We start from the raw sequence: 21,903 nt of genomic DNA, 5'->3' as shown, positions 1-21,903 counted from the left end.
CTCTTAAAAAAAACTGCTGGCCTGCCAGCTGGGTATAAGCCAAAAGGGTTAGCCTGTCAGACCTTTCTGGAAGTCAGAGCTAACTTAGGTTTATTTACAATGATAGTGCATCTATGGTTTACAAAAGCAGAGGACAATTTAAATAATTAAAGGACAGGAAGGGGAAAAAAGGCCAAGAAATGAAACAAATCAAAAAGAGTCATGGAAATCTTCAAGAATATTTAATTCGAAGTTTTTCTTGTGTTCGGGAACTTGACTGAAAGAAGACAGCTGGACATAGTTCAATGCTCTAAATTAAAAACAATCTAACAAGGTCTATGGGGATAACTCTTTTAGCTACATTTTGGAGACCAGATTCATTTCTACCAAGTAAAGCACTCAAAGCTAAAAAGGAAATTCCTCAGAACTGAGGTAGTTACTAAGTATCAGCACGTTTTCCAATTTCTCACAAGGCAACTTAGTTATTTACAATTTATTTTTCCCACACATAAATTTATAACCTTTTCAGTTTTATGTTTCCGTGATTTGTTTAAAAAGAAAACCCAAAAGAACAAACTAGCCAGAATATGCTTATTTTACTAACATCAGGTTTTAATAAATAACTGGCTACTTCTAGTAAAATTAAGCCTCCAGGATTTTTTGTAACAGCCCCAAAAATTCCACTTTTATCATTCTACAGAAATTTGGTGGAAAAAATGTTCAATGAAATGTTGACCCTGAGCTAACAAGAAATTTTATTTCAATATAAAAATAGAAAATCATCCTTAAACAGGGATTTGACCATAACAAACCTTCTGTATTTTCAAGATTCTGTAGACTCAGTCAGAATTCCAATGGCTGTCAGGAGCAAGAGGCGACTTGCAGAATAATTTTTAGTCTTTCAGCAGACTTTCAGGCACTCCTTTTTAAAGTGATCAGTTCCTTTCCATAATTCCATGGTCAAACTGTCACTTACTACCTGCCCTCATCTCTGGCAAGGGACACAAGGAGAAGTATTTCCCCAGGGGACAAGACAATAGTCAACTGCAAATTGACCAGCAGAAACACCATCCAAGGGCACATGGACCTGACCAATCCACTCCAGTGACCCCCAAGGGTCTCAGCTTTGAAGGGGCATCACTGAGCTTCACCTTCTCCCACAATCTGGATGCTCAAATTCACTCAAACTTTGGGTTATTTTGGATGACCGTGTAACATTTTGCCAACCTTAGGCTGGGCTCACTTTGACTATCTGTTCCTTATGAGGAGTGAGGGGCAAAAAGGCTTGAACAAGACAATTTACGATACCTGAAAAAGAAATTCCAACATACACCATAAACAATCTGAAGGCAAATGCTTACTGCTGCACAACTCAAGAACATTTTAGGTTTTAACAAAATGGACAATATTGCCTGAAATCTTTCAAAGGAGCACAATTCAAGGACCAATGCAGGACTGCTACACTTTAATAAAATGGTTCTGGGAATGGCAGGCAAAGCTCTTGTTAGCTTATGCAAAACTGACACTGTCTGCAGTTTCTTCCAATTTACCCAGACCTGGGTGAAGTCTAATCACTCCAGATATTAATGCTATATTAGGTCTGGCATAAGTGGCCTGACAGTCAATTCTGCCTTCACATTCTGTCCTAAGATAGAATAAAAGCAAGTTGCCTCTAATTCTCTCCAGATAAGGCAACAAACATAACATGGATAAGTGGGAAGTTTACTACACAAAACATACCTTCTGTTTGTTGGGTGCTTTTTATATATATATAAGATAACATGATAAATAAAACTTGCTTCTGTACATATTTCAGATTTTCAGAAAAACATCCTTGTTACATGCCAAGATAGGACTCTGGTTTTCTTGTAAGAAATAATGGTATGATTTGAAAAGAAAAAAAAACCCAAAACAACTTTTTTTTAAAAAAAGAAAGCGATAAAAACACAAATGAACAGCTAACTACAGCTCGGTATATACACTCTGTTAGCCACATTTAACAAGAATTCTTGGTGAGCAGAACTCCAAGTCCAAGTCCCTCTTTTCCAGAACAGTGAATGAAAAATAGTCAACGTTTTTTTAAAAAAAACCAGTGGCCGCCTATTAAAAACTGTACACTGTTGTCCATTAACTTAAAAAGCAAAGTCACTAGATGGTATAAAAGTGAAAATAGGTGCCTCGCAACTCTGATTATAAAAGTCTCTTCTTTAGGGGTTACAATTATCTCCATTGTCTTTGCATGACCAAGAACATGATGCCAAAGATCACAGCTACACGTGATGGTTCAACAGTGCTAGCAGAAGAACTGTCCTTTACGTTTCTGTCATTGTTTTGGGCTTTCCCAGCGTTGTCAGTCACGTTGAACACAAACTCGGAAGCACACTGTGGTGATTCACAGCCACTTCCACTTTCTTCTCCGCTACTTTCATCACCTTGGGAGGGCAAAACAACAAAAAAAGTGTTGGATTGTGCTTCATTATCCATAAATTTAATTTAGAGGAATCTTGACAATTTTAAAAGGGACTTACTTATATCAATGAAGTCTACATCATTTCCGTTGTAGGCATTCTTCATTTTGATGGTCATTACCCGAAGAGCCATGATTTGCCGACGAATCACCATGTCTGGTTTGGTGATATCAACTTCCACCTCGGGATTGTTCCCCTGATTAGCTAATCCATTTCCTGTCACTGCAAACAGGTACCTGAAATGAAGTTTAACTCATTTATAAACACCTATAATAAGGCACTAGTGATGTCTCCTCCAAATTATATTGCTTTCACTGGTAACCTCAGACCTGAAATTAGTGGACTTTTCAAAAGGACTCATATTCAACAGCGATCAGGGATATGTACTTGGCCCGAGTGCCAGTAACTATAATGCCAGTACTGCTAGTAACTACAATGCTATTGGTGAATTTGTGAAATGTTGATGAAAAGGCCCGTTGTTGGGTAGGGACCATCTCTATATGTTGTCAGTTTGTACTTCCCAAGCGCTTAGTACAGTGCTCTGCACACAGTAAGCACTCAATAAATACAATAATGACTACATGAATGAAAGACAAAGTTCAATACTAAATGCCATTATTACGTTTTTCAGGGGTTGAAGATCTTGAGGACAAACACAATCAATTACTATTCATTCACTCAATCATATTTATTGAGCACTTACTGTGTGCAGAGCACTGAACTAAGTGCGAGGAAAGTACAATTCAGCAGTAAAAAGAGACAATCCCTGCCCACATGTTCCCACAGTAGCACAACAGGTCTTTGAGATCGTGATTACATTACTAATATGCATTGACGGCTTCAACACTTAGATATTTAAACCCATCCTCATTACTCAAGTAAATATGTCTAATTAATTACACATTAATTACTTATTCTGATTACTAGATCTGTAGGTCATTAGCACAGCAAAGGTCAGCCTTGGGCTGTGCACAATGTGGCCTAGACTACAGGTTCCAAGTTGGCCTTTTCAGTCACACACATGCTCATTGAATCATGGATTAATTTCACCATCAGTAGAGCCTTCAAATACAAAGTACAACTATAAATTAATAACTATTTTCACATTTATCTCCCTTGTTAGAGTATAAGCTTCTAGTGGGCAGGGCATGTGTCTCAGAATTTTTTGTTCTTTCCCAACCACTTACAACAGGGCATTGTACTCAATGGGTGCTCAATAAATACTATTGCTACTACTCTCTCAAAATTAAGGAAACTCATGGAAAAAAAAATCAAATTGCCATCTCTATGTCTGTATGTTTATGTGCCCATGTAGGTATTGTGCCCTGAAGATCTTAACAAGCCAGTCTATTCCCTTATTGTCCCATCTCCACCTCTTGTCACATCTTCATCCTTCTGCAAAAAGCCTCCAGTCATTTAATCTCCTCACCTCAACCCATGTCCCCTTATACAACATTAAAAAAAACTGAGAGCAAAATATCTAATTACAATTCTTGTTTTTATAAAATCTTCCTTGTCCCCCACATAGCTGAACTACAACACTATTGTCTTCCCTTAGGAATGCATTTCTCAAACTATAGTTTGTGGTTCTTGGGGGTGAGCCAGAGGAGTAGGGATGGGGAGACAGGAATAAATTTTGACTAAGGCTGTGGAATTTGTGGAATAGAAGGTTTTGAGTTTAGGGACTTCTGCAGAGCTATCAACTCTTCCTGCCTCAACCCAATCTTTCCTCTCCTTCCCACCAAACCCATTTTCTGCTCGGTTGCTTTTCCGATGAATAAATTGCAATGTGAAGACAATTTCCGTTGTTGGGAAAGTAGTTCTACAGTGCTGAAGCATGGACTATCATTAAGGGGTGTTCTTTCCCCCTCTGAATGGAAAATTGCCATAAATGAAAGTGTGAGAGTTATTGTTTCGAGCATTAGCAACATGAGAAGGGATTTGGGTGTTCACAAGTATTATATAATGATTACATCATTTAATATGCTTACTGTTTTTTGATTCACTCTCAAATTCTACTTCAATATCCAAACTCACCTTTCTGATTCTCTCAATCAATCAGTGATATCTTTTGAGCACTGTGTGCAGAGCATTGTACTAAGCACTTGGAAGAGTTCACTGAGGTTGGGAAACATGATCCCTGCCCACAAGGAGCTTAGAGTTACTCTCCCATTTTAATTCCCAAAGAACCTTCCCAACTCCTGCTTAACTCCAATACCCCAGACCTCTAGTGTCTTCTCTCATCTCTTTACTTACCTGCTGCTTGCATATCTAAAATCCAAAATTTACCAACCCTCTCCTCTTACAATTTAGCTTGTTCAATATAGATGTTGTCCAGGTCTCTACCCGTATATAAATTCTACAAATGTAAAGCCACACTAAAACGGGAAAACATAAAGCTTTTTAAGCAGCATCGCTCAGTGGAAAGAGGCCGGGCTTGGGAGTCAGAGGACGTGGTTCTAACCCTGGCTCCGCCACTTGTCTGCTGTGGGACTTTGGGCAAGTCACTTAATTTCTCTGTGCCTCAGTTATCTCATCTGTAAAATGGGGATTAAGACTGTGAGCCCCATCAGGTGTGAGCCCACCTGATTACCTTGTATCTACCCCAGCACTTAGAACAGTGCTTGGCACACAGTAAGCGCTTAACAAATACCAGTATTATTATTATTATCATTATTATTATTTAAGCTTAATCCCACCTGCTTTGGGCATTTCCATTCCAGCACTCATCCTCATTGACATTTCCTGCAGCCATCTTCTCATCATTACAAACATTGCTTGGAAGAGATGACCAAAATTTTTTGGCCTGCTTCAATTTTTCCTTGACATCAGTCACCTAGTGAAAATTTATAGCCATGTAAAACAATGCAAAACAATCTAAAAAATTTCCATGGTAATTTATAGTCTACTTTTGGTTTCATATAAAAAATTTAATTACATCTCACAAACCATATTAATTGCAAAAATCACTAAAATAAACCACTCATCTGTGTCTAGACCCATTAGTAGTTTTCATAGATTTTTATATGTCCATTACGTCAAAGTTAGTATAAACAGACAATTCTCCTTACAAGTGTGCTCACACACAAACTCAATTTGCTTCAAAAGTTTCCCCCCAAAAACTCTTTCAGGCTGGCCAAAACTAATACTCGAGCTGGACCAACCTCATTAAGGTTACTGGCAGTACCATGGCTTTTCTGATACAAATGGTTCGATAGGCACTCACCAATCTGTCTAAACTTGTGCCAGCAGCTGTGGTTGGACGTTCCTCTGGATTATACGGCCTGAAGCGAGCGCTAAAGCCACTTTCTGAAACTGAACGAGAGGACCGACCTGGTGATAGGGGCTTGGGAGGTCCACATCCTTGGAAAACCTACAACAGTTCCAAACACACTATGTTTAGAAAAATCACTTCACCAAATTACATGAGGTCTTCCTCTGCTCATCTGTTTGACTAAGCAAGGTTACTGTATCCTCCGCATAGAATCCAGAGTTCACACAGTAGCTTGACATGTCTTTGAGATGCTCGTTTTGTTTTGGGGGAGGGGAAGAAACCACTTAGATTTTTTTAAAGCTATGTATTATACCTTCTGGGACACTTGCATGCTGTTTTCTTGCATATTCATGATGGCATCAGAAATCTTCACATCAATGGGATCCATAACTGATTCAATGTTAAAAGGACCTTCCAGCCTTTCTGCCACCATTAACATGGCATCTAATACAAGGATAAATGGACAAATCATCAAAGAAAACCCAAATTAATCAGTCTATCATAGAATCTTGATTTGCTGAGGGAACAGAAGAGTCCCCCATCATATTTAATTCATTAATGCTTTCCTGACTTTTCCACAACACAAATCAGGTTTGAATTTTAAACAGAGATTTATTCAAAATATGTCATTCTCCCTTAAATCCCTCATGGTAAGTAAACACTTTGTTCTACATAGAGAAATAAATCAAACCCTTCTATTTTAATTATTTTCCAACCATTCACAGCCATGAATTTGCGGAACCACACAAAGATGACAGACAACCATGTCAGATCCAAGTTCAACCGCAAACTTTGATGGACTCATAGAAAGTATTTATATATGTCAGCTTCACTTTATACAGCAAAAATACAAATGAATACCCATTTTTAAGATTACTAATGTAACCTTTTTCTTGATTACAAAAGAAAATATGTGAGGGACTAAAACAATTTATAAAAAGGTAAAAAATTATTAACAAAATCTCTAGCCAGATAGACTGGGAACATCTCAAACTCAAAAGTTCATTTACAAGCAAATAATTTTACACATGTCATTTTCACTAAGCTAACAGAACAAAATGAAATGCAGGGAAATGTGATCCTACATATAAAAACTGGACATTAAAACTTTTACTTTGGAGTCAGAATTTTACATTTTAGAGGCAACCTTCCATTTTCCATTCATTATTTAATTCTTTAAAACAAAATTTGTCTTCCATTTTTCTCTTTGGGCAGATCAATCAAGTCAAACTTTATTTACACATGACACCCATTCTAATTAATTAGGGAGCTTTTTCTGAAATATAACTTTCAAACAGTGATATGTTACTTGATTGACAGCAATAGCTAAAAAGGCATTTTTACAGAGATAGCCAGGGTACATCATCTACAACAGAACTGCACAATGAAAACTAAAATTTTCTTCTTGGACAGCTCCTACACTTGTATTTTGACTTGATTAGGCAGAATACCTGTGTATTAAAAATATTTTCTAGAAGAAGCTTAATTTTTCCACAACTAGGTTGTTCATTCGCTGTCCCCCATTATATATAGACACAACTAAACCACAAGTTAACCTACCACACTTGCTCATCAAAAGCAAATAATCCAGCTTATTTAAGGAAACAAAATTTGGTGATCAACCTTTAAACTTCAACCCAGAATAACCAATGGCACTTGTCATTAGATAGGAAGTGGCTAGTCTAGTGAGTCTGGAATTTAGTTGTCATGGCCCACAAACAGGTTTCCTCGAGTTGCATTTTTTTGCCGGGGGGGGGGGGGAGGCGAAGAAGATAATAAATGAAACAAAGAGTCTTAGATTATATTGTGGTGAGCTCCAATAAACTGATGCTTCAAATCTCTGAGTAAAGACTGCTAGCATGAATATACTATTGTACTAGAGGAGAGAAAAATGCTTTTGATGTGCCAGCAAATGGAGACTTTTGTAAACAAGTGGAGCACAACTTAAAAGTGCCCATCACTGTCAAAGCTTTGGGTTTTTCACACTCCTAAAGAATATCCCATCATAGTTGTGAAGAATGTGCTTGCTTCCAATAAAAATGTTATGAATACACCAATAGCAAACACAGAAATTGTACAGTTTTCAACAACAAAAATCATTCGATTTTGTAACTCCTCATTCCTCAAGTGGCAAGGGAAAGTCCCAGATCAATAATGTGTTTGTGGAAGTCTGAAAGGAAACATAAACCCCAATTCTTCTGGCTGTTTGGCGTCTTTGTACACTTGGAGGCGGCTGGGCCATACACAAGAGCATGGGAATGTAGAGCGAATTGGGGCCTTTGTTACTCAGGGTGCCATGGCGTTACATGTATCACAGCTAAGGAATGCAGGCTCTGCTTTGACTGCTGATATAGAAAATGCATTCAGCCTCCAGCAGAGTGGCCAAAGCTGGCTATATAAGATAAGCAAAGTAATAATTGGCCTTGGAGAATATATTCAACTGTAGCTCTTCAGGAGCTGCAATAGACACTGACAAGAAGCACTTAAAGAAATAAACCTTCCTCAAAAAAGGTGGCCAGTTGGCTTTTTTTTTAATTGGGGGAGGGAAGACTGAGGAGAGGAGTGTAAGTGGGGGGAAGCTGTATATTCGACTGGCTCCTACCTCCTGCTAGGATCTGGCTGGTGTCCCTGCCAGCAATCCGAACAGTAAATTCCCTCTGGCAGCAACATTTGACATTAATAAGATTGGCTATGATTCAAGATCATGCTAACACTACTATGGTATGGGAGAAAGAACACACTGCACCTAAGCTTAATTTATGATTTTCCTACAGCTGACATTTTGGAGCATGTTTTCCTTTCCTTTTGAGCTCATGCTTCAAACTAATTCATCTCTTCTATAATTGGCTACAAGATGGTTCAATTAGTTTGACGCATCTCACTACAGGTTGTCAAGAGTTCAAAATTTACTGAAATACACATCGGCAATAGTGGTTTAAAAGGACACTCCCAATGTGGGGTTTTTTTTTTTTGAGGGGAAGGGTGCGATAAGGGAAGCGATTTTGAAAAATATATCACTCCAGCTTTTAAACACTTTTCCTACTGCATAAATTTTTCCTCCCTACTGGCAATTGAGACGACCCTCAGCAACAAAGCAACTCCTTCTCACTAAGGGAAGCAATTCTCTTGCATTGTGTCACCAATAATCAGAAACCCACATCTTCAGCTCCACTGTCTGACTTGAAGAACAAAAGGCAGTTTCCAGACTTAACCCCAAGATCTGATTTTTAAAAGGGGAAAAAAACGCTCTTGACCATTCATTAACAAGAGTCATTTAAAGGGAAAAAAAGTCCTTGCAAAGAAAAAAGGAACCTGTTCTAGGGACACCCAATTTGGGCCAAATTCTACATTCTCAGAACAGATTAATTAAACCCTGGTGGAAAAAAAAAATCCATGAAAAGGCATAAGAGATTACCAATGCCCACTGCTCCTACTCTTTTACACTAGTTTATTTGAAATAAAGAATGTTTCAACCCTGTCTGGTTAAGAATGGTTCTTAGATATAATTTTCAGTTCCCATGTGATTTACAATGATAAAAGAAAACATGCTTTAAATCCCGCCACTTTCCTTGTTAACTTTTGTTTCTTAACAGAAATTGGGTATCTGGGAAATGCCCCCCTTGGGCAACATTTTAAACATTTGCTGAACTGTGATATGGTCTCAATCTGTTCTGAATTCACATCTCCTGGAAAAAAAATACATTAAACATTTTATTCAAATGGAATGCCTTTTGCTGTCGGTTCATTAATCCTTGTAGCTTCTGCCTCAAATGTTAAAAGGATTATTTTAAGAGTGGGGAAATGCCACTGTTCGACTCTTTATTCCCAATCTGGAAAATAAAAAACAACAACTAGGCAAACCTTTTTAAATGGACAGGAACAAGAGTCAGCTTCAGACTTGAATGGTAAAATTTTAAGCCCATGGTTGGCCTTTGAAAAAAGGTCACCTAGTATGTTGTGACTGATACACTGGAATTCAACACTCACATTTTGTGGGGAAGAACAGCAATTGAGGTCTATGACTGCTAACCATTTTAATTCAATTAGATTTTTCTAACAAATTTTCCTGGTCCTAAAGTGTTTAGGGCCAGCAGCATTTAGATGTTTGTTTCTATTTCTAAAGTTATGCCTCTTTTTCCATGAGTTTCCTCTTTTCTTCTTGTGCTGGATGTTTGCAAGACTTCTAAATTTGAGCTACCTAGCCTGCACTTGTGCAGAAATGTTAATAGTCTACTGATTTTTCTAAATTAGGGGTCCCAAGAATTTCTTGAAACTAATTTATAGGTGTACTTTGGCAAAAAATTAATATGATCAACTCCCCATGCAAGTAAAATTTTATTTCTGGGAAGGGAAAAAAACATAATCATGGGCATTTGAGTTCACGATCTCCAAAATAAATGAAAAATGTATACCTATGGAAACACCGAGTCAACATTTTTGTTAAAGATACTCTCAACTGCTTCAAAACATTCGGAGTTATAAACAGTTACATAAATCACTTTCTTATATTGTGAGTCCCAGGGAGAGGGACCATTTCTAATTCCAACCTGTGTGTTCAACATCTCCCAGGGCTTATTACAGTGCTCTGTACATAGTAAATGCTTAATTATTACTACTATTGCTACTGCTAAAAGAGTACCCAGGTCCTTTAAAATACCAAAATAAAAGGGTTAGAACTCTGTAATCTAGGGCATTTGCCGTGAGAGTTACCATTCATCTGCTGTCTTTGTAGAATACTTAAATTTATGATTTTACATTGCTGATTACCTTCTCCAAATGGTGTTCCAGGTGTAGTGTATATGATGGAGTAGTCATCTCTAAAGTTACCAGGGAAAATTTTCACAGTCTCATGTGTACAATTTTGGTATCACTACCTCCTTTGTAGATATCCAAGAATTTCACCGGATCTTCAAAAATGAATATCTGTTTATGGCTAGACATATACTAGGTTGCAATGTAATCAATCAATGTAAGATTAAAATAGCTAGTACACTGGCTTTGCCGCAGAACTTCCAAGGCTTCAGTGTCCAAAAAATTTAACCCAAGTGCATTGGTCGAAAAGGATCATTCTTAAATTTCCGTAGTGTCCAAACCTGCAATCTATTAAATGCCACTAGCTATTTGTAAAGAAAAATTATTTTTGAACGAGTATAAACTTAACAACAGAAAAGACTTGGGAAAACAAAGCAATGACAAACACAAACTTAAGTGCTGATTAGATCACATTCTTGTGGTGGGATAAGCAGGATTTTCTCCAGTATCTTGAAAGAAGACCAAGCAGACACAAACTCTCACCTATAAAATGATTCCACTCTGAATCCAGATCCCCTTGATTGGCCAAGCAGCCCCTTAGGACATTAGAACAGTAGTTGTAACATGGCTTCACAGTCACCAGACCTCGACAATGTGGGCAATACATCATTTTCAGCAAGGCGTGTGTGCACGAGGGTGTGGGGTTTACCTTAGGAAAAAAAAATGAGGATTAAAATTAAAATGGGAAAACACAAGTTAGACTCACATATTCTCCAACACTTCCAAGAAGTTCAGAGATGGACAATTCCATGCTCTGCTCTCTCCCTTATGGAAAAAAAAAACTGCTGAGAGAAGACAGATCCACATCATAGATAGTGAGACCTCTCCTCTTCTTTATTTCTGCTCACTTTGGAATAATTGCATCTTCCCTCATCCTCCCATCTCTCCCCAAATACATCTTCCCCCAAAGAAACACCTTCTATTGTTAGACACAGAATGGAAAGAGAAGCAAATTTATTTTATGGTGCTCTGGTAGTGACGTATATCCCCTTCAGACTGTAAGCTCATTATGGGCAAGGAACTTATCTGCTAATTCTGTTGTATTGTATTTGCCCAAGCTCTTACTACAGTGCTTGGCACATAGTAAGTGCTTAAAAAATACCCCTGATTGATTGATGTACTGCACCGGACACTGGCCTTCTTAGGATCCATTCATATTCTCCTAATTATGGCAAATCTTGGAGTCATAATTGTATTTATTAAGCACCTACCTTGTGCAACACACTACCTTATGCTTAGATCAATCAATCAGTGATATTTATTGAGCACTAACTGTGTGCAAAGTACTGTACTAAGTGCTTTTTGGAAGAGTGCAATGCAAGTTGAAAGATATGTTCCCTGACCACAAGGAACTTGGATGAGGCACAGACGTGATCCCTGGTCTCCAAGGGGCTCACAATCTCAGAACAATGGGGGAGAGGGCTGGTGATAGGAACTTAGGGAAAGAAATCAAACAAAGGAATAAAAGATAATGATAAGCACCAAAGAGGCAGTTGGATTTCAGGCTTCTCAAAGTCACAACTACAACTTACTTAGTGGATCCCTAAGAGGTTTTCCTTTTCCAAAAATCTTTAAGTGAAAAACTGGGAGCGAAACCCCAGCAAATTAGGGTAGTACACATTGAACACGAAATTAGCAAAATCAGTTTCAAGGAGAATATTCTTTATGAAGTGATGAGGGTTTCTTAATTCTAGTCCAGTGGAGCCACAGTAGTTGATCCCGTTATTGCAGAGGCAGGATGACTCCCTTCTTGAGCATTCTAATATTATTCCTTTTTTTCCTCACATGCCTCACCGAATCAATATCACAGTGCACTTCCTTCAGGGGATTTCAATCAAATAGACCAGGCACTTTTCCTGCAGACCCCAATTCCAGAAAAAGACACTGGGGTGAATAGCTCACCGCCGAGAGTTTACATTTACCCTGAGTGTTTTAATACAATCTACCTAGGCAGCATATTTGGGGGGCGGTGGGGGGTGGGGGGGGTGGGTTATTACGTGGTCCAGAAATTAATTAATGAATTAATTAATTAAATCGTATTTATTGAGTGCTTACTGTGTACAGAGCACTGTACTGAGCACTTGGGAAGTACAAATCAGCAACATATAGAGACGGTCCCTACCCAACAACGGGCTCACAGTCTAGAAATGACAGGTGGCCCTTGACATACACCATTCATCATTCATGCCTTCTGCATCATCTGTGCCCTTGGGTCTGTGACCTTTGGGCATTTAGTATTTGCCCCGCCCTCAGCCCCTCAGCACTTATGTACATATCTATAAATTATATATTATAAATTATTTATAGACTGTATGCTCATTGTGGGCAGGGCAGAGCATATGCCTAAGCAACTCTTTTGTACTGTACTCTCCCAAGCTATTAGTATAGTGCTTTGTACATAGTAAGTGCTCAAAAAATATCACTGATTGACTGACTGATCGTACATGTGCATTCTCCTACCATCCTACCATTTTGAGTCAAATCCCAGATTATCAAATTGAGCAGGGTTCTACTAAATGGCTAGAGATTTAACACTGCCAAGATGACTTCTGAAATAGTTTAATACCACAGAGAAAAGTTTTTCAAAGGGTACGTACAATAATTTAGGCTGCAAAAATCAAAACTCAATAAATGAGTACAATGAATGAGGCATTTAACCTCTACTGTCTGCCAAGTGCTGGGGTATACATAGGGTTATCTAATCCAACACAGTTCCTGCCTCCCACAAGGCTCACAATCTATCTTGTCTCCAGGTTACAGATGAAGAAACTGAGGCCCAGAGCGGTTAAGTGACTTATCCAAGGTAACCCAGAAAGCCAATGTCAGAGCTGGGATTAAACCAAAGTCTTCTGACTCACTTTCTGCATGCAGGTGGGTCAAAAGAAAAGCAACAGTCTGAACTATTTTCCAGTTGATCATACCTTCATGAAGCTCCTGTCCAAAGGCTCCCCTTTTCCACACTCATGCCTTTGCCCGAACTCTTCTTTCTGCATGGACTTATCTCCCTATTCCAGTCTGCAATATCACCTCCTAGAATTCAAGTTTCACCCCCTCTAGGAAGCATTCTCTGCTGCCTTTCTGCCTAAGCTATGGCCTTTCATGTTTCTGTTTAATGGACTCATCTCTTCTATTACCCCGTAAGCTTTTTCAGGGGTGGGGTAGGGGGTGGGGGGAGCACAGTACAAGAAATGTTTAACGTGATTCCCTAAGATATGGTATACTGTGGTACACAACTGGTTCTCAGGTAATACTCACTAACTGAAAACATCCTATGAGAAAGGATAGAGGGACAGAGATTTGCCAGTATCCTGGGCAAGTCAAAAGAGTGATCAGAATTATACCTTAAGGCATCTGTTCCCAGAGAGGCGATGAAATTGTCATTTTGAAAAACATCACTAAGAGTGAACTTCCCAGTGATTTTATGAAAATTCTGGCCTACCTGTCTTCTCTTTAACACTCAATCATCTGAATGAACCTGGCACTTGACAGGTGTCTTAGGACCTGGGGAAAATCAAGCTCAAGTAATAAATTGAACACTGAGGAGGGCACATTATCTGTGTTCAAATGACTTGAGGCTGAAAATACAGCAATAACATGCTGACCTCACTTGATGGCATATTGCACATCTCTACTGCCCAATGCCAGGGACTGCTGACTGAGACCTTTGGGACAACATGGATCCTTGCCTGGGATTTTTCCCAAATATAATGCAATGTCTTCAATATTTACCATACTTTCTTCAACACCACCACCGCAGGAGCTACACTGCAGATATTTAGGCCATTCAGCCAATAGGAGAGGTGTCATAGGGAGAGAGATGCTAGCAATCAATCAATAGCATTTACTGCATCTTGGATCCATGCAGAGCACCGCACAGTGCACTTGAGAAAGTACAATATAATTGGTAGACATGATCTCTGCCCTCAAGAAACTTACAATCCAGCAGGGGGAAACAGACATTAAATTAACTTACAAGTAGGGTATAGCAATAGAGGTTAAACATATGTGCTTAAGTTTCATGGGGAGAAAGGGAAAGTGAAATAAAAGTGGGTGTTGGGGAGGGGAGGGGTGCCCAAGTGTTTATGTGATATTGAAGGGCTGAAATGACAGTAGTAGGGGTTTCAGAAAATATGACAGAAAGCATAGCCAACAAATTATTTCAGAGAGAACAGCAGGCTGCACCACTATTAAAAACAGAGGAGATCTTTGGGAGCAGAAACTTGCAGAGAACTGTGAGACAAAAGAGATAAAGCAAAAAATTGCATAACAAAGGACAATATTTGTATGTGCATATGGTGATTTGGGAATTTCAAACTCATAATGGCCTTTGAAGCCACATATGTACTCCCTGGTAAATTTTTACCAACAGTGGTATCATCATCCCTAAATGACAATCCAGTTAGAAGATTTGTAATTTTAAAATCAGCATCATTTTAAAAATTGGACTCTGTTCATATAATACCCAGGTCCTGAAATAGAGGAGATGGGAATCTACTGCTGGGGTTTAAGGAGTTGATCAAATACTTACTCTGAACTCAAAGAATACCTTTTCAGATTCACAAACTGCACATTCTAAAATAGGAGGCTAAATTTTTTTTCAGATTTGGACATCAAGCTTTTAGTTGCACAGACAAGAATGCAAAGGGAGGTTGAGTTATGATGGGAATGAGGTGTTTCTTTATTAAAACTCTGGGTGTGTTTCAGAGATGCTACATTTCTGAATCAGGTTCTTTTGCTAAATACGAAATCTGGCTCTGTGAATGATTTGTTCTATAAACAGTAAGACTATCTGCAAAGCTAGAGCATACTATGGAAATACTAAGAAATATGGAAACAGTCCAAAAGGAAAATAAGTTATAAGAAAGAGAGAATGGGAAGAAGAGGAGCATAGTACAAAATGAGTTTTGAAAACAAAACAAAAAAACCAAAACAGTCTATGAGAATAGTCGTAGATTAAGAAATAAAGGAAATCCCAATTTAAAGCTCATTCTAGGGAAGCATGGGCTTAATCCTTTCCTTAAATGTTGATTAAAAAGACAGGCTACAAGTTGTAAGGGCTCGTGGCATCACTGCCCACCAGTTATGTGTTCAGGCAGGCATGACACTGCCCCCACTTAGAAAGGAGACTGGGTTTTGTTGAGGCTCTAGGCTGGGTTAGAGTCTGGAGACAGGCCTCAGGTTTTCAGTCAGAGAGTGAGCAGGGAACATGTCTACTAATACTGTTGCATTATACTTCCCCAAGAGCTTAGTAAGGTGCTTTGCCCACAGTAAGCGCTTAATAAATACTGCTGATTAACTGATTGGGAGGGCTCCATAAAGGGTGGCAGGCTATACACTATTAAAGGGAAAGGAGCCAGATTTCTGTTTTCAAGAGGAACCCATCATTCCCCCGGCACACATACATACAAATCAGGGTGTTCCCTGGAATCTTTTTAAAAATCATCCCATTATGACTTTATACACCTTCTGAATGCTGCATTCCTCCCTATTCTTTTTTAAAAACCAAACTCAATTTCAGATTAATGGAGGAATTGTGAACTGACGTTTAATCTCTATTTTTCTTCTAAATCATAAATAGGACATTTTTGAAGTAATTCAATTGTGTATTTTCAAAAATATCGCTTCCTCAAATATGGTAAAATATAGCCTACATGAGCACTTTGCTCTCTATGTAATTTGAGTAACCATCTGGATTTGGGTAGGCCATAGTTTCATAAATCTTAAGTAAACAAAGAGAATAATTCAAAGTTATACCTTGTTCATAATGACATGCTTCATTCTAAGCTGTTAGTCGAAGAAAAGTCAGATACAATTATTCGATTAAAACACACAATTCTTTCCTGTGGTGTGTTTTAGCTGGGACCATTTAAAAACATATCAAAAATGGAAGGCTCAAATTCCAGAATTCAAAGAAACCTCTCTACCCTTCAAAGCAACAATTGCTCAAAGTATTTTAGCAGTCATTTTCTCCATTGTCTCTCATAGCAACTGAGATCTGTCACACCGAGGCTACTCATGGCCCCAAATTTGAACTCCAAGGGACACAGAGGAAGCACATTCTGCAGGGGGCCCACATATCTGGAATTCCTTTCCTACGCTGATCTGACAGAGCCGGAATTAGTTGACCTGCAGGGCACAGTGCAGGACCTGTCTATTTAAGCTACGCTCCCACAGCATGTAAAAATAAAGCAACTGCTTGTTTTCATTTTCATTGACACAGTTTTATAAATTAAATTCAAATACCTAATATACAAAACCTGGGGGTTAGTGCTCAGACAAACAGGAAGCACATCGGCATCACAAGCATAAATGCAGAGCTGATACAAATGACTGAAAGTCCGTTATCAAACTTGTTGGTGAAAGGCCAGGGCCCTTTCCAGCACAACTGTGGAACTGTCCAAATGACAGACCGATGTCACTGCCCCAGAGTCTTCACAAAATTTTAAATGAGCTCTCTGCAATACCACGTGCAGATCCTTAGAACACTATTCTATGCAATAGTAAACCAAGTTATACTTTGTTCTGTGGGTGTGTTTATCTTGGAAAGAAACTCAAGTTCATTCAAGTGCTATTCTAGAGTGACCCTTAAAACGAAATAATCCCCGTTCTAATAAAAACAGCCCCAAAGAGAGCTTTTACTTGTTGAGGATTTACTCTAGTAGATTCAAGTCCAGGTAGCCCATTATGCCATGGAGCCTGCGTACAACCTTAGAGAGGAATAAAAACCCTCTTTCCTTTTATCTCATGAAATGTATTTATTTTCTCTGGTTTGCCATGCCACTAAGGCAATAAATCACAGTGAGTCTTCATCAACTAAACTGAAATTTGTCCAAGACTAGACACTTTCACCCAGTGTGATGATTAAAGGCTGCTAACAAAAATGATGCCCGGGCATCCATCTTAGCATATATCATTAATTACTTATGTGCGTGTTGATGCACAAACTAAGCAGTAAGTTACATTTTTCTTGTCCCTCCCAAAATATTTAATTTATGCTTTACATTAATTAGGTGGACCTAAATCCAACCTTCAGTTATGAATACGTAACTTGCTCTTCCCCCCACCCCCCCCAGCCCCAAAGAACTTATGTATATATCTGTAATTTTATTTATTTGTATTGATGTCTGGATCCCCATTCTAGATTGTAACCTCACTGTGGGCAGGGAATGTCATTGTTTATTGTTGTGTTGTGCTTTCCCTAGAGCTTAGTACAGTGCTCTGCACACAGTAAGCACTCAATACATACAACTGAATGACTAAATGAATTGGAAGCTCACTGACTTTCTGCAAGCAACTGTTTCTTTAACAAAGTTTTTCAAGTTCTTTTGCCAACTGAACCAAGGTAAAATGGAGGAGGAAAAAAACAAACAAAACCCCCCCCCAAAAAACTTACCCAATAGAATCCTCAAGATTACATTTAGAACCAGAGTTATGTCCCAAAACAGATTTATATTTGGGGAATCTAGTATAATTTTTATTTCAATTTTCAGGCTATTTTCACTACCACTGGCAGATGAACACATTCTACCTCAAGTTCCTGATTTCCAACCACAAGGGCACAGATCAACTACTTCTCCTTGTCCCTGACTTTCCTCCCTTTGCGATGTATTTCTTTCCTTTCAGAAATCAGTACAATATGAAAACGACCTAAAAGGGGTGACATTTCAACATCTACTCGGATGTTGGATGTGTGAGTTATATTAATCTGATGGACAGTTTGTTCTTCTTCGCCTATCACTGCACATTGTAACTGGATTTTTCCACAACAGGTGCATATGGTTTTATAATCCTTCTTTCTTTCTTTAAAAAATTCCAATAGATAAAAGCTAAAGAAATGAACACTGCCAAATAGACCCCAAACAAAGTATAAACTATTCAGCTTTTGCCCAATCCACATTTCTTTAGATCTTTTATTTATTTTTAAAATGTAATGCCAGAGCACAGAGCTGAAATTTCCCTCCCTGCTCCCATCATCCTGTTCTAAAAATAGCAGAGGGGGCAGACCTGCCCCTGCTGAGCCCATTTAAATATCCCACAGCAACACTGGAGTTTACGGCAAGATAGTGACAGAGCCCCCCCAGCAGTGTTACTGAACCACTGCCCACTTTGCCTATGGATAAAGCTGCTTTGCTGCTGACAACACAGATTCTGAATATGAAGATGATGCATTTCTCAAGAGCTCAAGTCAGAAGTCACGGGTTCAAATTCTGCCTCTTCCAACTGTCAGCTGTGTGACTTTGGATAAGTCACTTAACTTCTCTGTGCCTCAGACACCTCACCTATAAAACTGGGATTAAGACTGTGAGCCCCACGTGGGACAACCTGATCACCTTGTATCCTCCCCAGCGCTTAGAACAGTGCTCTGCACATAGTAAGTGCTTAAATGCCATCATTATCATTATTATTAACACACGGCAAGTGCTCAGAATTTAAGCAATAACATCTCATGCTTTTCCAATCTCTCAGAGGCCAACTCTTAAGTATTAGGAGAAAGCTGTACTTTGGAAATATAATTCACTGAAACAGGGTTGAAGATAAGAAAAGCAATAACATCTTTATTGGTCTCCTAATTTTTACTCAGAATCCTAATTTGTACCTACCCCAGCACTTAATAAATGACATTGATGATGATGATTATTACTACTACTGCTACTAATAGCCATTATCATCAAACAAAAGATTCACATTAAAATTCAGGGGTTTATTTGACATTTCACTGTCAAAATGCTCATTTAGATCAATTGATTTATTAGTAACTATCTTGCTAATTTATATCAGGGCTTTAAAAATCCAGAGAAAATTCTAACAGGCAATTTTATTCCCACTGTATGCCAAACACATCTTTGGCCTTTTAAAATCTGTGACTGTTCCTCTCAGACGGCTTATATGGCAGTTGCTCACCTTTGGAATACATGATTCGGTACCACTGCAAACTGATTGCATCATTGTAAGCTCATTATGGGCAAGAAATGTGTCTGTTTATTGTTATATTGTACTCTCCCAAGCACTTAGTACAGTTCTCTGCACACAGTAAGTGCTCAATAAATACAACTGAATGAATTCCATGTTGTACTACCATCTCTCAAAACATCTTGTAGAAAATTAAGCACTTCAATTAGTATTCTTCCTCTTTCTGCTTCCCAGATGATGCAAAATGAATGAAAATTTGAATAATTATGAAAAGGAAAGGGGCAAGTCAACTCCAGCCTCCCCCACCCAACACTGTGAGCCCGTTGTTGGGTAGGGACCGTCTCTATATGTCGCCAACTTGTACTTCCCAAGTGCTTAGTACAGTGCTCTGCACACAGTAAGCGCTCAATACGATTGAATGAATGAATGAACACTCTCTCTCTCATGTTTAAAATTCCTTATCTACTCCCTAGGGCCTTTTGGGTATCTTGAAGGCACTGCTGATAATAATGATGGCATTTGTTAAGTGCTTACTATGTGCCAAGCACTATTCTAAGCACTGGGGGGGATACAAGGTAATCAGGTTGTCCCACATGGGGCTCACAGTCTTAATCCCCATTTTCAGATGAGGTAACAGACACAGAGAAGTTAAGTGACTTGCCCAAAGTCACACAGCTGATAAGTGGCGGAGCCTGGATTAGAACCCCATGATGTTGATGCATCAGGGCTTCAAATAAAAACTGCTTAATAATAGTAATAACAATAATGGCATTTATTAAATGCTTACTATCTGCAAAGCACTATTCTAAGCGCTGGTAGATACAGGTAATCAGGGTGTCCCACGAAGGGTTCACAGATTTCATCCCCATTTTACAGATGATGGAACTGAGGCCCAGAGAAGTTAAGTGACTTGCTCAAAGTCACACAGCTGACAAGTGGCAGAAGTGGGATACCTACTCTAGGGGTTCTAGAGGCGGGATATGACTAAAGAATCCTCTGAAAGTCTTTGGGAGTTAAGCACAGTCAGAAAAAGACATCTTTAGTGAATTATTCTAAAACTGAAATTGTTCTCTGGGAGCAACTGTACAAAAATTTTATTTTGATACTTATTTTTAAATTTCCAAATTTAAGAATAATTTTCCCCAAAAGTTTGTTCTCTAAAAGGATCCTTCTGGGATGAGAAACTGAATATGGTTAACTGGAAAGGAATCTGTTCTACCACGGTATTCAACAATCAATCAATCAATCAATCGTATTTATTGAGCGCTTACTATGTGCAGAGCACTGTACTAAGCGCTTGGGAAGTACAAATTGGCATCACATAGAGACAGTCCCTACCCGATAGTGGGCTCACAGTCTAAAAGGGGGAGACAGAGAACAGAACCAAACATACCAACAAAATAAAATAAGTAGGATAGAAATGTACAAGTAAAATAAATAAATAAATAAATAAACAGAGTAATAAATATGTACAACCATATATACATATATACAGGTGCTGTGGGGAGGGGAAGGAGGTAAGGCGGGGGGATGGAGAGGGGGACGAGGGGGAGAGGAAAGAAGGGGCTCAATCTGGGAAGGCCTCCTGGAGGAGGTGAGCTCTCAGCAGGGCATGGCCTAGTAGATAGAGCATGGGCCGGGGAATCGGAAGGACCTGGGTTCTAATCTAAGCTCTGCCACTTGTCCACTGGGTGACCTTGGGCAAATCACTTTACTTCTCTGTGCCTCAGTTACCTCATCTGTAAAATGGGGATTAAGACCGTGAGCCCCATGGTGGGACATGGACTGTGCCCAACCTGATTAGCTTGTATCTACCCCAGCCATGAAAATAAAAAAACAGAAAAAAAACAGAAGTCAGTTGCATTAATGACTACTAACATCAACATGAATGGGGTACAATGAAAGCATTGCTATACTCATATCCCCTCCATAAATGGCTAGAAGGTGAGACATTGAACAGATTAAGTGCATGCAGCAAACCTAACCTTCCTGACTTCAAATGGATCTCAGAGCTATTAATCTTTAATGACAATGATAAACACCCATCTGACTGTGCAGTGCAAAGGAGAATTTGACAGCAAAGTTAAATTACCAAACAACTCAAGGGTCCTCCAAGCCATGAACCAAGAAAGAATAAACAAGTGGTGGAAAACTTTCACTGGCAATAAGTTTTTCCATTTAAGATCCCCACAGATGCTTGATTTTTGAATATGGATTGAGAGTCAGATTTTAACGCCAATGCTGGTACTAATGACAAAATCCTTTTATCCTTAACTAAGATTTTATATCAAAATAATCTATTTTCTTAACACTGAATGAAACTGCTTTTTTTACAAGCAGCCTGGGACCAACGTATTACTCATTGATATCTGGTAACATAGTAAAGGTGAGAACACATTTTCTCAAAAGCAAACCTTCTGAGGACCCATTCTGTTCAGTCCATGAGCAGGTGAGGCAAGT

The 21,903-nt window shown here is 38.8% G+C and overlaps 1 protein-coding gene across 1 annotated transcript in view; it reads right to left on the bottom strand.

Moving 5' to 3' along the window:
• Positions 1-206: 206 nt before the first annotated feature.
• GPC4 (glypican 4) overlaps positions 207-21,903 on the bottom strand; it is a 103,196-nt gene continuing 81,499 nt past the window's right edge. Inside the window, exons 4-9 of the mRNA XM_038747957.1 lie at positions 11,017-11,182; positions 6,035-6,165; positions 5,674-5,820; positions 5,147-5,283; positions 2,508-2,683; positions 207-2,411 (exon numbers count right to left, since the gene is read on the bottom strand). Of these exons, the coding sequence (XP_038603885.1) occupies positions 2,200-2,411; positions 2,508-2,683; positions 5,147-5,283; positions 5,674-5,820; positions 6,035-6,165; positions 11,017-11,182 (969 nt within the window). The 3' untranslated portion in view covers positions 207-2,199. The remainder of the gene's footprint in view (positions 2,412-2,507; positions 2,684-5,146; positions 5,284-5,673; positions 5,821-6,034; positions 6,166-11,016; positions 11,183-21,903) is intronic.

The sequence above is a fragment of the Tachyglossus aculeatus genome, chromosome 6, assembly GCF_015852505.1.
Source record: "Tachyglossus aculeatus isolate mTacAcu1 chromosome 6, mTacAcu1.pri, whole genome shotgun sequence".
Classification (NCBI taxonomy): domain Eukaryota; kingdom Metazoa; phylum Chordata; class Mammalia; order Monotremata; family Tachyglossidae; genus Tachyglossus; species Tachyglossus aculeatus.
The sequence above is the reverse complement of the archived record's forward strand: the minus strand, read 5'-3'. Positions and strand labels throughout refer to the sequence as shown.